Below are 18635 nucleotides of genomic sequence, written 5' to 3' on the forward strand. Positions count from 1 at the left end.
CTATGGACCCTGATCAAAAGTAGTGCACTACATAGGGAATAGGGTACAATTTGAGACGCAGCCTATAAATGTAGTAGAAATGGCCAGTTATGGATTCTCAAAGAGAAGGATGGGAGGACACCTGCCAATTCCTCGTGGCTTTGGAAGAACAAAAAGGAACATGTCCTCATGGAACTCAACTGAAGCTCACATGGTGGAGGATACAGGGAGGATACCCCTTCCCATACTGGAGACCAGAGAAGAGAAGAGGGGTATTTCTCATTTAGCTTTTGTGTGCATCAGCAGTTTCTTTTCCTGTACAGTTGAAGGGTTTTGCTAAGACCCAGTCAACTATCACAGTACAGTTGAAGGGCTTTGCTAAGACCCAGTCAAGCAACACATTGCTGACAGAGTAAAAAAAAAATATTAGAGCGATAGATAAAGCGTTCATACTGAGAATGAATGTCCTTGTTTTAGCCTGCTCTAGCACACATCATACTGAGAATGAATGTCCTTGTTTTAGCCTGCTCTAGCACATATCATACTGAGAATGAATGTCCTTGTTTTAGCCTGCTCTAGCACATATGTGCGCGTCAGTCTATATGTAATTACATAGGGCTCCAGACAAGCTTAATTTGAGCAGTTAATATCTGATTTGACATGTCCATGAATCTGAGACTAGGGGCTCTATTCAATCATAAAGCTGAAGGATTAAGGATTCCGCAATAGAAAACGTTAAGGTAATTTCCTATTGACTATTGAATTTCCATTTAACCTGAATGCAGCCTCCGCTAAAAAGTGTGAGCGTTGCCTTTCAATTTCATTCACGCTCTAAAGCTGAAGTCCCGCGATGCGGATTGAATAGAGCCCTATATAATTATATAATGTCTGGTAATAGGAGCAGTAACCAAGGACATTCAAATTAAGTTTATTAAGAAATGTCACGGTCTTTTAAAAAGGGAAATATGTCCATATATCCTACCACACTCTACCGAGGAGCACGTGTTTCTCTGTTCCCGCTACGATCAAACTATCATCTGTCCTGTCACTTTTGGTTTTCAAATGTCCTATGTACAGTTAATTTGGAAAGTATTCAGACTTTTTCCACGTTTTGTTACCTTACAGCCTTATTATAAAATTATTTATTCATCAATCTACACACAATACCCGATAATGACAAAACGAAAAGAGGTTTTTAGACATTTTTGCAAACATATTGAAAGTAAAAAAACGAAAATATCTTATTTACATAAGTATTCAGACCCTTTGTTATGAGACTCGATATTGAACTCAGGTGCATCCTGTTTCCATTGATCATCCCTGAGAAGTTTTTACAACTTGATTGGAGTCCACCTGTGATGAATTCAATTGATTGAACATGATTTGGAAAGGCACACACCTGTCTATATAAGGTCCCACAGTGGACAGTGCATGTCAGAGCAAAAATCAAACCATGAGGTCGAAGGAATTGTCCGTAGAGCTCTAAGACAGGATTGTGTCGAGGCACAGATCTGGGGAAGGGTACCAAAACATTTCTGCAGCATTGAAAGTCCCCAAGAACACAGTGGCCTCCATCATTGTTAAATGGAAGAAGTTTGAATCACCAAGACTCTTCCAAGAGCTGGCTGCCCGGCCAAACTGAGCAATCTGGGGAGAAGGGAATTGGTCAGGGAGGTGACCAAGAACCCGATGGTCACTCTGACACAGCTCCAGAGTTCCTCTGTGGAGATGGGAGAACTTTCCAGAAGGACAACCATCCCTGCAGCACTCCACCAATCAGACCTTTATGGTAGAGTGGCCAAACAGAAGCCACTCCTCAGTAAAAAGCACTTGACAGCACGCTTGGATTTTGCCAAAAGACACCAAAAGACTCTTAGACCATTAGAAACAAGATTTTCTGGTCTGATGAAAACAAGATAGAACTCTTTGGCCTGAATGCCAAGCATCATGTCTGGAGGAAACCTGACACCATCCCTACGATGAAGCATGGTGGTGGCAGCACCATGATTTGGGGATGTTTTTCAGCGGCAGGGACTGGGAGACTAGTCAGGATCGAGGGAAAGATGAACGGAGCAAAGTACAGAGAGCTCTTTGATGAAAACTTGCTCCAGAGTGCCCAGGACCTCAGACTGGGGCGAAGGTTCACCTTCCAACAGGACAACGACCCTATGCACACAGCCAAGACAAGGCAGGAGTGGCTTCGTGACAAGTCTCTGAATGTCCTTGAGTGACCGAGGCAGAGCCCGGACTGGAACCCGATCAAACATCTCTGGAGAGACTTGCAGTTCAACACAAGAAAGACCATGACTGCGTCCCAAATGGCACCCTGTTGCCTGTATAGTACATACCCACCAACAGCTGGGATAGGGCCTTGTCAACAGCTACATCTTTTGGACTGAGTGGATGGTAGAAAACCAAGGAGGCTAAGAAGACTCGAGGGGGAATCTCTCTGATGTGGTCTATGCTTTGGTTTGTTCACATTAGGAATGAGAGCGCACCTGGCATTGCCCAGTTGACAGGACCCACATCTCCCTTTTGTCTGGTACTGTACAGTCAGTGGGTGGTGGTGGTCAGCTATTCAGACCAGGAATAGACTGTGCTGATACCAGAGAATTGTTTGTTTAATACACACCCTAGGTTGTGTAGCACAGCCAACAGAGGCAGAGATATCAGTACACTACTGTAGCTCAATGCATGACATCTATAATGTCAAGGCTTGGTTGTTTAGATTCATGACCTCATTGACTTACTATGTGTTTCCGTTCATCACACAAAATGTAAGCATGTTTGAGACAGGGTTGAGAGGTTTTCTATAATAAGAGGAAGAGGGGTCAAATGATATATAGACCATAGTGGTAAATGCATAATGTACGGTAGTTAAAGCCCTGGCTTTCTTCAGCAGACGTTACCTTCGTCCCAAATGGCACCCTGTTTCCGATATAGTACACTTCTTTTAACCATAGACCTATGTGCTCTTGTCAAAAGTAGTGCACTACATAGGAAATATGGAGCCCTTTGGGATGTAAACCTTATCAACTATTATTATTAAGTGGATTAGAGAGGAGAAGGTCACAAAGGTCTTTCATTGTATGATTATAATTTCTGCCCAGAAAATACATGTTTAATTGGACAAAGTGCATTAAAGAGGAAATGTAATTCTGGAGAAATAGGATTTCCTATTTATTTTTTGCATAGTTTCCTTATCAAAATATTCCACATAGCAGCAGTACAGATGAAGGATCTTAATTTGAGCCAGTTTGCTACAGCAGGAAAATAATCCTGCAGCAACAGAAAATGTGAATTATTATGTGGATTATAATGAATTAACATTTTTGTAGGGGTTGATACATTTTTCGTAAGGGAAAATCAAGTGAAAGAAGCTTTTTTTAACCTCAAATACACTATATGTTTAGTTCTCCTGCAACAGAGTGATCAAATTAAGATCCTACATCTGTATGTCATAGAGTGTGAGTGATATTGTAATTGGCTTATATGATTATTATGTGGGCACTAAAGAAGTGACCCATCTTCTTCGGGATCGGTGTCCCTTCCACGGGACGGTTGAGCTAACATAGGCTAATGCGATTAGCATGAGGTTGTAAGTAACAAGATCATTTCTCAGGACATAGACATATCCGATATTGGCAGAAAGCTTAAATTCTTGTTAATCTAACTGCAGTGTCTAATTTACAGTAGCTATTACAGTGAAGGAATACCATGCTATTGTTTGAGGAGAGTGCCTAATTTTGAACATCAAAAGTTATTAATAAACAAATTAGGCACATTTGGGCAGTCTTGATAAAAAAATTTGAACAGAAATGCAATGGTTCATTGGATCAGCCTAAAACGTTGCGCATACACTGCTGCCATCTAGTGGCCAAATTCTAAATTGCACCTGGGCTGGAATAATACGTTATGGCCTTTCTCTTGCATTTCAAAGATGATGGTACAAAAAATACAAAAGAACGGTTGGTTTTTTTCTTTGTATTATTTTTTTATCAGATCTGTTGTGTTATATTCTCCTACATCCCTTTCACATTTCCACAAACTTCAAAGGGTTTCCTTTCAAATGGTACCATGTAACGGCTTGTCTGTTGTGTGGCGGAAAGAAGCGCAGGAAGCAGCGAACACTGTGTGGTAATTTTAATAAACCACAAGCACAAAATAAAAGGTTTCCCAACAACAGGGAAAATTCACTCGACAAGCACAGTCGAACAAAACGCAGTCGACACACAGAAAGACAATCCCGCACAATAGGGAGCGGGCCAGCTGAACTAAATAGCCCTCTTAATGACTAACTCAGGGCAGGTGAGAAAACATAAAAAAAAGGGAAAAACAAAAAGGGAATCGGTGGTAGCTAATAGGCCGGTGACGACGACCGCCGAGCGCCACCCGAGCAGGAGGGGGCGCCACCGTCGGTAGGAATCGTGACATACCACGAATATGCATATCCTTGCTTCAGGGCCTGAGCTACAGGCAGTTGGATTTGGGTATGTAATTTTAGGCGAAAATGTGAAAAAAAGTGGCGGATCCTGTAAAGATTCTAAGGCAATATTTTTTTAAATCTATTTACAAATGAGACCTACCCAGCCATCATCACATGCATCCCGAAGGGGTTCTGTAGGAGCTAGGGTGTGTAAAGGACTTTCAATGTCCCTTAGACCCAACTCTTCAGTCTGGCCCACCTATTCAATAACAGAAAGTACAGAACGGAGCAAGGAGAGGACGAGCACAACAGCAGACCAACCTGTGACAGACCACTCTGTGACAGACCACCCTGTGACAGCAGCACTGAATGTTCTTCTGAAAATATCTAACATCTAAAATATCTTGTTGTGTCGGTCATTGTTGGAAAGTGAACCCAGATTCTTCCACTGTGTTTACCTCTGTGTTCTCTCACGGGGTCCACCCCCCCCCCCCCCACCTCCCCCTGTCTACCACACCCCCAGTGTTCACCCACCCAGGCCCAGCCCACCTCAGCCAGCATGGACAGGGGGAGGTAGAGATAGTGGAACTTCCTCTGCAGGGGCTGGTCTTGAGTGCTTTACCAGATGTTTCCTGATCCCCTCTCTCCCCCTCTCTCTCGCCCTCTCTCCCTCCCTCCCTACCTCCCTCCCTCTCTTCCTTCCTTCCCTCCCTCCCTCCCCTCCCTCTCTCTTTCCCTCCCTCTCTCCCCTCCCTTCCTCCTTCCCCAGCAGTGAAAGGGAAGGGAAGGAGGGAGTAGCAGTCAGTCTCTCTCTCCCACTGGATCTAGTCATATAGAACAGAGGCACCTGGAGTCCTTGCTGCTTCATAGCCCTCTCTATCCCTCTATTTCTGCATCTGCAGGCCAACCAGAGAGCCAGCCGGAGCTGTTGTTGGTGCTTCTACAGGGATCTGCTTTAGCTCAGTGAGAAGAGGCCGTAACTCACCTGCGCTCACAGACAAACAGCCAGACAACTAAACACACTCAAGGTTGCCCGGCCCATCCCCCTCACACACACCTTTGGAGTACACTGTGAGAGAGGAGGAGAGGAGTACACCGTGCTGGTTCTACTCTATAGTAATGTCGTGGGACTGTGGACTGAAGTACATGTTCTCTGTGTCCCCGGCGCTGCAGCCGGGGGGTGGGGGTGTGTGTGCCTTGCACGACAAGGAGGACCTGTCCCGTTTGGAGATGGTCCAGAGACTGGCCAAGGACGGATGCCGCTTCCTCCAGAACCACAACAACAGCAGCAAGGCCGCCCCGGAGAGGACAGCAGAGGTGAGAGACAACATCACGCTGCATTCACAGAATATTAACACTGTGACAGAGCTGGAGAAATCATCACACTCTCAAACACTGTGACAGAGTTAGTCTAGAGAAATCAAAAGACACTCAAACACTGTGACAGAGTTAGTCTCGAGAAATCATCACACGCTCAAACACTGTGACAGAGTTAGTCTAGAGAAATCATCACACGCTCAAACACTGTGACAGAGTCTAGAGAAATCACCAGACACTCAAACACTGTAACAGAGTTAGTCTAGAGAAATCACCAGCCACTCAAACACTGTGACAGAGTTAGTCTAGAGAAATCACCAGACACTCAAACACTGTGACAGAGTTAGTCTAGAGAAATCAAAAGACACTCAAACACTGTGACAGAGTTAGTCTCGAGAAATCATCACACGCTCAAACACTGTGACAGAGTTAGTCTAGAGAAATCATCACACGCTCAAACACTGTGACAGAGTCTAGAGAAATCACCAGACACTCAAACACTGTGACAGAGTTAGTCTAGAGAAATCATCACACGCTCAAACACTGTGACAGAGTTAGTCTAGAGAAATCATCACACGCTCAAACACTTTGACAGTTAGTCTAGAAAAATCATCACACACTCTAACACTGTGACAGAGTTAGTCTAGAGAAATCATCACACGCTCAAACACTGTGACAGAGTTAGTCTAGAGAAATCATCACACGCTCAAACACTTTGACAGTTAGTCTAGAAAAATCATCACACACTCTAACACTGTGACAGAGTTAGTCTAGAGAAATCACCAGCCACTCAAACACTGTGACAGAGTTAGTCTCGAGAAATCACCAGCCACTCAAACACTGTGACAGAGTTAGTCTAGAGAAATCACCAGACACTCAAACACTGTAACAGAGTTAGTCTAGAGAAATCACCACATGCTCAAACACTGTGACAGAGTTAGTCTAGAGAAATCACCAGACACTCAAACACTGTGACAGAGTTAGTCTAGAGAAATCACCAGACACTCAAACACTGTGACAGAGTTAGTCTCGAGAAATCATCACACGCTCAAACACTGTGACAGAGTTAGTCTAGAGAAATCATCACACGCTCAAACACTGTGACAGAGTCTAGAGAAATCACCAGACACTCAAACACTGTAACAGAGTTAGTCTAGAGAAATCACCAGCCACTCAAACACTGTGACAGAGTTAGTCTAGAGAAATCACCAGACACTCAAACACTGTGACAGAGTTAGTCTAGAGAAATCAAAAGACACTCAAACACTGTGACAGAGTTAGTCTCGAGAAATCATCACACGCTCAAACACTGTGACAGAGTTAGTCTAGAGAAATCATCACACGCTCAAACACTGTGACAGAGTCTAGAGAAATCACCAGACACTCAAACACTGTGACAGAGTTAGTCTAGAGAAATCATCACACGCTCAAACACTGTGACAGAGTTAGTCTAGAGAAATCATCACACGCTCAAACACTTTGACAGTTAGTCTAGAAAAATCATCACACACTCTAACACTGTGACAGAGTTAGTCTAGAGAAATCATCACACGCTCAAACACTGTGACAGAGTTAGTCTAGAGAAATCATCACACGCTCAAACACTTTGACAGTTAGTCTAGAAAAATCATCACACACTCTAACACTGTGACAGAGTTAGTCTAGAGAAATCACCAGCCACTCAAACACTGTGACAGAGTTAGTCTCGAGAAATCACCAGCCACTCAAACACTGTGACAGAGTTAGTCTAGAGAAATCACCAGACACTCAAACACTGTAACAGAGTTAGTCTAGAGAAATCACCACATGCTCAAACACTGTGACAGAGTTAGTCTAGAGAAATCACCAGACACTCAAACACTGTGACAGAGTTAGTCTAGAGAAATCACCAGACACTCAAACACTGTAACAGAGTTAGTCTAGAGAAATCACCACATGCTCAAACACTGTGACAGAGTTAGTCTAGAGAAATCACCAGACACTCAAACACTGTGACAGAGTTAGTCTAGAGAAATCACCAGACACTCAAACACTGTAACAGAGTTAGTCTAGAGAAATCACCAGCCACTCAAACACTGTGACAGAGTTAGTCTAGAGAAATCACCAGACACTAAAACACTGTGACAGAGTTAGTCTAGAGAAATCACCAGACACTCAAACACTGTGACAGAGTTAGTCTCGAGAAATCATCACATGCTCAAACACTGTGACAGAGTTAGTCTAGAGAAATCACCAGACACTAAAACACTGTGACAGAGTTAGTCTAGAGAAATCACCAGACACTAAAACACTGTGACAGAGTTAGTCTAGAGAAATCACCAGACACTAAAACACTGTGACAGAGTTAGTCTAGAGAAATCATCACACGCTCTAACACTGTGACAGAGTTAGTCTCGAGAAATCACCAGACACTAAAACACTACAGTCTTAGAAAAAAGGGTTCCAAAAGGGTTCTTTGCGGAGGGATGGGGTTCTACCAAGAACCGTTTTGATCAGAAGAACTGTTTTGGAAAACCAGTGTTCTTTGTAAGGCAAAGGGTTCTACCTAGAACCTTTAACATCCTAAGAACCGTTTTTGGAAGAAAGGGTTCTTTGGAAGGCAAGTAGGGTTTTACATAGAACCAGATATAATATTTCCCAGCTCTATTGCAGGGAGATTTTCAGATGTTTGGTTTTACTGTAATATCTTTGTTTTGCATGTACATTTATTAATTTGGATTAACTTTATGCTACACAATGATAAATAACATATCCTTTCTGTTGGATTTATTGCACCCGTTACTGAAATGGTTGTTCCAGTTTAGATGAATGAGGTAACCTCAGTATTCAGTCTTCCCTATCCTGGCAGTCATTTTGAATACAGGTTGCAGGTGATTAACAATGTTGGATATCCTAACACTGTCTGGGTTCCAGTAGGAATTATCCTAACATCACTGTGTTAGGATATAACTAGGCCCTCAAATAAAGGCCTTATGATATATGTTATGTATTGTCAAAAATAATACAATTGTCTGGTTAAACCATTTATAGAGGATCCTAGGAAGAACCGTCCAAAGATAAAAGGGTTCTCTGAAAAACCCTTCATAAACGGATCTAAGCAGAACCCTTCATAGAGGATTCTACCCAGCACTAAAAAAGGTTCCCATATGGGAACAAACCGAAGAACCCTGCATGGTTCTATTTAGCAGCTTTTTCTCTAAGAGTGTTCTGTATGACTGAACGAGGGGGAAGGAAAAGGCATGTGTGTACTGTAGCAAAACTAGTTATCAGTTTGAACAATACACAAAAGTGTCTGTTTTATGATTGTGAGCCGTCCTGAGATGACACATGTACATCATTCGACAAGTAATTTAGTCAGTGCATCTATTTCATATGAATGAAAGTAAAAGCATGTGGGGACAAAATGTTTTGGAGAGTGGGGATTCCTCATACAGAAGTTGTGACTATTGGCTTTGTTACTACTGTAATTCAATAATGTAGGAGATGAAAGCACAATCTTAATGAAGAAACATAGTCCCAGTTTATCTCACGCTAAATTGCACAAAGCATTATTTTATCAGGACAGTATCAGCTGCCTGATGCTGAGTGGGTGCATCAATAAGTCTCTAATTCAAATGATACTCTTATCTTGTATTCTAATTGTATCTATCCCAATTAGCATACTATTCTCTAACACACACAGTCCCACTACATTAGATACCATGTCTGACATTCTCTAACACACAGTCCCACTACATTAGATACCATGTCTGACATTCTCTAACACACAGTCCCACTACATTAGATACCATGTCTGACATTCTCTAACACACAGTCCCACTACATTAGTTACATTAGATGTCTGACATTCTCTAACACACAGTCCCACTACATTAGATACATTAGATGTCTGACATTCTCTAACACACAGTCCCACTACATTAGATACATTAGATGTCTGACATTCTCTAACACACAGTCCCACTACATTAGATACATTAGATGTCTGACATTCTCTAACACACAGTCCCACTACATTAGATACATTAGATGTCTGACATTCTCTAACACACAGTCCCACTACATTAGATACATTAGATGTCTGACATTCTCTAACACACAGTCCCACTACATTAGATACATTAGATGTCTGACATTCTCTAACACACAGTCCCACTACATTAGATACATTAGATGTCTGACATTCTCTAACACACAGTCCCACTACATTAGATACATTAGATGTCTGACATTCTCTAACACACAGTCCCACTACATTAGATACATTAGATGTCTGACATTCTCTAACACACAGTCCCACTACATTAGATACATTAGATGTCTGACATTCTCTAACACACAGTCCCACTACATTAGATACATTAGATGTCTGACATTCTCTAACACATAGTCCCACTACATTAGATGTCTGACTCTGGGGCATACAGTTCCTGTACAGTACCGTGTGTGTGCTTGTATATGTATGTGTGTTGCATGTGTGTGTTGCATGAGTGTATGCTGTACTGTGTGTTGATTCATAATGCTTATAAGCACCACTCCCTCTATAAGCACCACTCCCTCTAGAGCACCACTCCCTCTAGAGCACCACTCCCTCTATAAGCACCACTCCCTCTATAAGCACCACTCCCTCTATAAGCACCACTCCCTCTATAAGCACCACTCCCTCTATAAGCACCACTCCCTCTAGAGCACCGCTCCCTCTATAAGCACCACTCCCTCTATAAGCACCACTCCCTCTATAAGCACCACTCCCTCTATAAGCACCGCTCCCTTTAGAGCACCGCTCCCTCTAGAGCCCCACTCCCTCTAGAGCACCACTCCCTCTAGAGCACCGCTCCCTCTATAAGCACCAATCCCTCTAGAGCACCACTCCCTCTAGAACACCACTCTCTCTAGAGCACCACTCCCTCTAGAACACCAATCTCTCTAGAGCACCACTCCCTCTATAAGCACCACTCCCTCTATAAGCACCACTCCCTCTAGAGCACCACTCCCTCTATAAGCATCACTCCGTCTATAAGCATCACTCCCTCTAGATCACCTCTCCCTCTAGAGCACCACTCCCTCTAGATCACCTCTCCCTCTATAAGCACCACTCCCTCTAGAGCACCACTCCCTCTAGATCACCACTCCCTCTAGATCACTACTCCCTCTATACGCACCACTACCTCTAGAGCACCACTCCCTCTAGAGCACCACTCCCTCTAGAGCACCACTCCCTCTATAAGCACCACTGCCTCTAGAGCACCACTCCCTCTAGAGCACCACTCCCTCTAGAGCACCACTCCCTCTAGAGCACCACACTCCCTCTATAAGCACCACTCCCTCTAGAGCACCACTCCCTCTAGAGTACCACTCCCTCTAGAGTACCACTCCCTCTAGAGCACCACTACCTCTATAAGCACCACTACCTCTATAAGCACCACTCCCTCTAGATCACTACTCCCTCTATAAGCACCACTCCCTCTAGAGCACCACTCCCTCTAGAGCACCACTCCCTCTATAAGCACCACTCCCTCTATAAGCACCACTCCCTCTATAAGCACCACTCCCTCTAGAGCACCACTCCCTCTATAAGCACCACTCCCTCTATAAGCACCACTCCCTCTAGAGCACCGCTCCCTCTAGAGCACCGCTCCCTCTATAAGCACCACTCCCTCTATAAGCACCACTCCCTCTAGAGCACCGCTCCCTCTAGAGCCCCACTCCCTCTAGAGCACCACTCCCTCTAGAGCACCACTCCCTCTAGAGCACCGCTCCCTCTATAAGCACCAATCCCTCTAGAGCACCACTCCCTCTAGAACACCAATCTATCTAGAGCACCACTCCCTCTATAAGCACCACTCCCTCTAGAACACCAATCTCTCTAGAGCACCACTCCCTCTATAAGCACCACTCCCTCTATAAGCACCACTCCCTCTAGAGCACCACTCCCTCTATAAGCATCACTCCGTCTATAAGCATCACTCCGTCTAGAGCACCTCTCCCTCTAGAGCACCGCTCCCTCTAGAGCACCACTCCCTCTATAAGCACCACTACCTCTATAAGCACCACTCCCTCTAGAGCACCACTCCCTCTAGAGCACCACTCCCTCTAGAGCACCACTCCCTCTAGAGCCAACCATTCATCCAAATGATCTTAACTTGTCATCTGGTATTATTGGATGGCTCATATCCGGTAATGCCTCTGCCAGGAGGATCCCTCCAGGAACAGGGTTGGAGTGAAAACCTCCAGGAGGGTCTCTCTCCAGGAACAGGGTTATAGTGAAAACCTCCAGGAGGGTCTCTCTCCAGGAACAGGGTTATAGTGAAAACCTCCAGGAGGGTATCTCTCCAGGAACAGGGTTATAGTGAAAACCTCCAGGAGGGTATCTCTCCAGGAACAGGGTTATAGTGAAAACCTCCAGGAGGGTCTCTCTCCAGGAACAGGGTTATAGTGAAAACCTCCAGGAGGGCTCCTCCGGCGGGTGCCTCCAGGAGGGACCCCAGGCGGTTATAGTGAAAACCTCCAGGAGGGTCTCTCTCCAGGAACAGGGGACCTCCGGGGGCCCCAGGAACGGGGGGCCTGCCCTAGTGAACCAAGCCTACTGCCTGCCCACTCACTTGTTATTCTGAGAACTAGAAGGATCTGTGAGGGGAGTATTATTAAGTCCTACGTAACACTCCATTCAGTTACCTTGGAATACACCTACTGTAAGAGCTATATGGTAATGATTGACAAACCTCTAGCTAGCTACTGTGACTGCCTTATTAACCTGTTAAAAACAAATGAGATTCATTTTGTTCCTAACAACCGTATACTTAGAACCACCATAACGTCAATACCGTTAACTGAATCCAATCTGTGCTTTATCAGTGTTATTGGGTGGTTAAGAGTGCTCACTCAATTTTGTGTCAAAATCCAACAGCCTATTGGAACGCTTGAGAGGAGGTGGTGTCCTGATTGGCTAGGTCGGTGTAGGGTGAAGTTGCCCCTAGATGCTGATCTCAGGAAAATGTAGCATTTTGCCCACTAATGGTTAAGGTCAGGACTGCGGGAGGGAAGCTGATCCTAGGTCTGTACCTAGAACCACCCTGGAGCGCTGAGTCCATGATGGCCTCAGTTCTTCCCTTCCTGCCTGGCCAGCTGTGTCTATCTGTGCAGCAGAACGGCACAACAACAATGGCAGGAAGAGCTGACGTAAGTTCCACAGGCCCCTGGCTGGCCCCACCGTGGGCTGGCCCCTCAGTCTCCCCACCATGCAAAGACATTGAGTTGGTTTCAGGGTGGATTTCAATGCTGCAGGTCCCTGACCTTTTCTCCAAAACACTGGAGATGAGTCCCAAACTGCACCTTTTTCCCTATATAGTGCATTACGATTGACCAGAGCCCTATGGACCCTGGTCAAAGTACTGTAGGTCACTATATAGGGATCCATTTGGGACTCAGCCTGGAGCAGGGTTGGTTACTGTTGCCCTGCCTGTCATAATTCACCACAATGAACGTGACTCTACTGTACACCGTAGCATGGCCTTAAATGCCATCTTAGATGTGATAACATCTCCTTGTCGTTGTGTGTTCTTTCAGTAAATGTCACCTTCTTAATCAATAGGACTAACTCTTCTACGTCAAGTGGGTGTCTCAAGTAGGTCTGTGCCCTCAAACCTATTTTTATTCTCAACCTTTTTAATATAGCCCACATCAAAAGAAAGGAGAACATGTTTTGTTGGTGGGATTTGAGTTGGTTTATAATAGATAAGATTGCAGGCAGGGCATGGCTTTGAAATATGAAGAGTTCCAGTTTAAAGGAAAGGAATTATGAAAAGACGCTACAGCACATACAGTATACAGTACTCTTTACAGTATACAGTACTCTCCGTAACATACACTGACCTCTACCCTCATGAAAACATCCTAGCAGTGTCCTACTAAACCTGGAAAGTGGTGCAGTTCTTGCTCTGATAGATGTTCTGTTTACATCGACCTGTTGGGGAGTTGAATTACTGTATATAGGAAGGAAGTCGGTTGGACTCTCAAGAAGCAGTGTCACTTGCCATGTCATCATAGTAATGCAAAATGCATCATCATGATGATGCTGTGGCAAGTGGGGCAGCAGGTAGCCTAGTGGTTAGAGCATTGGGCAAGTCACCGAAAGGTTGCAAGTTCGAATCCCTGAGCTGACAAATTAAAAATCTGTCATTCTGCACCTGAACAAGACAGTTAACCCACTGTTCCTAGGCTATCATTGAAAATAAGAATCCATTCTTAACTGAGTTGCCTAGTTAAACAAAGGTATGAAAAAGTGACATGTTGCTCCTTGAAAATCCTTCATCTTTACAGCTTGACTAATTCTTATGGAAAATACCACTCAAAAATATGTTTTTATTACAGGATCTGGCTTGAACGTAGTCTGAATGCTAAAGCAACATGTTCTGAAATGCAGTTAGAAAAACATTTCCTTCATGAAGAATAATAATGCATTCCATGTATTCTACACCTATTCTAGTCTGTTACCGTTGTAGTTCTATGCCTTGCATTTTCAGGGGCAGCTGTGTACTTATCTCTGTGCATACTCGTATTGCTCCCTCTAACGCCGTTGTAATCTATAGCACCTCCATAGAAAATGCACTTGCTGAGCATTTTTCATTCCTAGCCTACCAGGACAAATCCATTTTGAACACAGAGATAACTCTCCACAGTACAGTACATACAGTATCTTAGCACTAAAGCCAGTGTCCTACATGTTGTTGTGAATTGGTGATTTTTCAAGTCTGCCAGCACAGCATAATGTATGGTACTGATTATGAGACTTGTCTTCTTACTGGGAAGCCTGTGTTGATATGGAAGGTTATTGCTGCCAGGTCATAAATATTCCACAAGCTTATGTTTCCCTATCTTAGATAGCTGCTATGTTTTCCTAAAGGATTCTGTAACAGTGGATCAATGTTTTGATCGTCAGACAGTCTTCTTTGTTTTCTTGTTCATTTAAAAAAACATGTTTGTCCACTTGCAGAATAGAACAGTTTGAGATAATGTGCAGATGCCATGTTTATCTATTTTCATCACAGTGCCAATTCCTAGAGACGGACTGGAGGTTAACGGCCTAAGCAGGAATTTGAGTAACTCACTTCTGGATAGTAACCCAGACAGACTTGCGTCATATTACTTCAGTAAAAACCACATACTCTAACGATGTGCACCTTAAGGTCTTCTTCCACAGTCCTCGGATGTAAAGTCTTCTCAGTGAGAGAGAGAATTATATGTGTATGGACTTCATAGCGAACATGTTTGAGCTGCCTCAGCCGTGGTTACACAGAGAATGCCGACACTCAGCATCCCTTAAGCCTGCATGGTGCCTCTGGACGGGAAAATACCGTCTGGAGTGTTTCCATTTAGAAAGCTGTTACTACCCTGACTTAAAATGTTAAGTGGTATCAACCTATCACACGTACGTTTTGTCAGCTCAACTTGATTTCTTCGGATTTCACATAACTTAACATTTCTAAGCAGTCAATTTTGAAATTTGAAATAACTAAAGCAAGCCAACAGAGGGAGCTTTACTGGTTAGCCACAGTAGTGGGTTAGGAGTTCAGCCAAACTGGACAGATAGTGTTTCTCCTCCACAGTGTTTATGTTAGGAAACATTCTAGTGGTACTGGAGGTCACCTCCACCACTTCTACAGGAACACTGTGTCCCAGACAGAGAGAGAGAGGAGAGAGAGAGGAGAGAGAGAGAGAGGAGAGAGAGAGAGAGGAGAGAGGAGAGAGAGAGAGGAGAGAGAGAGAGAGAGAGAGAGAGAGGAGAGAGGAGAGAGAGAGAGGAGAGAGAGAAGAGAGAGAGAGAGAGAGAGAGAGAAGAGAGAAAGAGAGGAGAGAGAGGAGAGAGAGAGAGGAGAGAAAGAGGAGAGAAAGAGAGATAGGAGAGAGAGTGGAGAGAGAGAAGAGAGAGAGAGGAGAGAGAGGAGAGAAGAGAGAGTTGCACTCTGCCTCATTAAAAGCATCCAGTCTGGAGTGGAGGCCAGTGCCATTGTTTATAGATGGACACTTGTGATCACAGAGGCCAGCCCATCCACAGAGTAGCACAGCAGCTGCAAAGACAGGATCAATAACTGTTTGGGGGGGGGGGGGGGGGGGGGGGACACACGCCTGGCCTGATGCTGGTTGACCGGTCAAAGGCACTCTCTGATTCTACACCCGAGTTAGGTTTACTGTTCAAGGTGCCATAGCACAAAATACAGTGTCTGTCCTTAAAGGTTGTTTTTTTAGAGAAGGGGTTCTCAAACGTTTTGGGGCCAGGGACCCCTTTTGTGATAGCAAATTCTTCAAGAAGCATTGCCTGATGTGAACCATGCCTCGAACAAAAGAGATCTCAGAAGACGTAAGATTAAGAATTGTTGACTTGCATGCAGCTGGAAAGGGTTACAAGTATCTCTAAAAGCCTTGATGCTCATCCGTCCATCAGTCCACAGTGACATTACACGTCATGCACTGCCAAGCTGTTGATTGCTGTGGATCAGTGGATAATCTGATGATGTTAAATACTGTACAACCTATGGTTGGAAACGTACATGAGGTGACATCCCCATGTAGGTTTCAGATTAAGTAAGCCTTGTCCGAGCCAGAATGCCCCATAGGAACAGGAGCCTAGCCCCTGTTTCTGTAGTGTGCAGCACCTTGATGTACAAGTAAACCCCCTGGACAGGGCACTAGTCTGTCACAGCGCCTGTCACTGGGTTCATAGAAAGCAGCTGTGTTGTTAAGCTTTCGTTATGGTGTGAAGCAGGATGCCGAGAAGCACAGCACTCAGATTCTGGGAAACTGTTATGTTCTGCAAATCCCACCTTGACTCACTGCCTGCATCCCAAATGGCACCCTATTACCTACATAGTGCACTGCTTGTCACCAAAGCCCCTATGGGCCCTGATCAAAAGCAATGCACTATGTAGGTAATAGGGTGCCATTTGGGACACAGCCACTGTACTGTGTAAGGAACTGCCAATAACATTACCATTAATGGTCTTTTTGGATACGCATGAAAAAAATCCCTCCCTGTAAGATCTGCATCAGAGACGGCACCCTTTTCCCTATACAGTGCACTCCCTTTGACCAGGGAGATAGGCTGCCATTTGGGATGCAGCCCAGATCTGATTGTACTGCCTGTGTTGGGGAAAGTGCTCTGCTCATTGATGGACAGCTTTTTACTTGTGTGGATGTGCATAAGTTTGTGTATGTATGTGTGTGTGGCCATGCTTAGGGATCAGTTGAAGTGTGTCAGGAAGTGGTGCTGTGCTGAAGGTCCCTGGATGCCTCAGTGCAATAGTCAATTAGAGCAGAAAACTGCAGCCACTTCCAGCCTGTCTGCCTGCCTAATGGCATGCAGAGGCTTGTGTTGACTGGTGTGTGTGTGTGTGTGTGTGTGTGTGTGTGTGTGTGTGTGTGTGTGTGTGTGTGTGTGTGTGTGTGTGTGTGTGTGTGTGTGTGTGTGTGTGTGTGTGTGTGTGTGTGTGTGTGTGTGCGTGTGTGCGCGTGTGTGCGCGTGTGTCTGCGTGCGTCTGCGTGTGTGTGCGTGCGTGTAGCATGCAGTAGACTCCTCATTATGAAACACTAAGTACTCCAGTCTAGACCCAGCAGTGTCAGTCATTCAACAGGCACCAATTACACCAGCAACAGACATGATTAGAATGTGCATGGCTACTGTACTCACCACCTATTAATCTACTGTAATCTACCACCTATTAATCTACTATACTCCACCACCTATTAATCTACTGTAATCTACCACCTATTAATATACTATACTCCACCACCTATTAATCTACTGTACTCCACCACCTATTAATCTACTATACTCCACCACCTACTCTAGAACCTATTAATCTACTGTACTCTACCACCTATTAATCTACTGTACTCTACCATCTATTAATCTACTATAATCTACCACCTATTAATCTTCTGTACTCTACCATCTGTTAATCTACTGTACCTGACCATCTATTAATCTACTGTAATCTACCATCTAGTAATCTACAGTACTCTACTACGTATGAATCTACTGTACTCTACCACCGATTAATCTACTGTACTCTACCACCTATTAATCTACTGTACTCTACCATCTATTAATCTACTGTACTCTACCACCTATTAATCTACTGTAATCTACCACCTATTAATCTACTGTAATCTACCATCTATTCATCTACTGTACTCTACCATCTATTAATCTACTGTACTCTACCACCTATTAATCTACTGTACTCTACCATCTATTAATCTACTGTAATCTACCATCTATTAATCTACTGTACTCTACCACCTATTAATCTACTGTAATCTACCATCTATTCATCTACTGTACTCTACCATCTATTAATCTACTGTACTCTACCATCTAGTAATCTACTGTACTCTACCACCTATTCATCTACTGTACTCTACCATCTATTCATCTACTGTAATCTACCATCTATTCATCTACTGTAATCTACCATCTAGTAATCTACTGTACTCTACCATCTAGTAATCTAATGTACTCTACCATCTATTCATCTACTGTAATCTACCATCTAGTAATCTAATGTACTCTACCATCTATTCATCTACTGTAATCTACCATCTAGTAATCTACTGTAATCTACCATCGATTAATCTACTGTACTCTACCACCTATTAATAATGTGCATCCCAAATGGCACCCTATTCCCATCCCCCTACCAAAAGTAGTGCACTATACAGGGAATAGGGTACTATTCTGGCTCTGTATCTACTGCCTAAATATCACCGACTTTACTGAATGTCAAATGCTTCAACCATTCATTTAATTGGTTTATTATGCAAACTGTATACTTGGCAGAAATCATCATGCATGGCTACTTGCAAAGCTGACATGTTCAGACATCTGATGAGAGAAATAATGAGATGGAATGGAAGA

General features: G+C 43.9%; 1 protein-coding gene across 1 annotated transcript in view; it reads left to right on the forward strand.

Moving 5' to 3' along the window:
- The first annotated feature begins 5221 nt into the window (after positions 1–5221).
- The window catches only part of LOC106596065 (rap guanine nucleotide exchange factor 5), a 107308-nt gene continuing 93894 nt past the window's right edge, over positions 5222–18635 (forward strand). Inside the window, exon 1 of the mRNA XM_082975792.1 lies at positions 5222–5722. Within this exon, the coding sequence (XP_082831918.1) occupies positions 5525–5722 (198 nt within the window). The 5' untranslated portion in view covers positions 5222–5524. The remainder of the gene's footprint in view (positions 5723–18635) is intronic.

The sequence above is a fragment of the Salmo salar genome, chromosome 05 (genome assembly GCF_965601325.2).
Source record: "Salmo salar chromosome 05, fSalSal1, whole genome shotgun sequence".
Taxonomy (NCBI): Eukaryota; Metazoa; Chordata; class Actinopteri; order Salmoniformes; family Salmonidae; genus Salmo; species Salmo salar.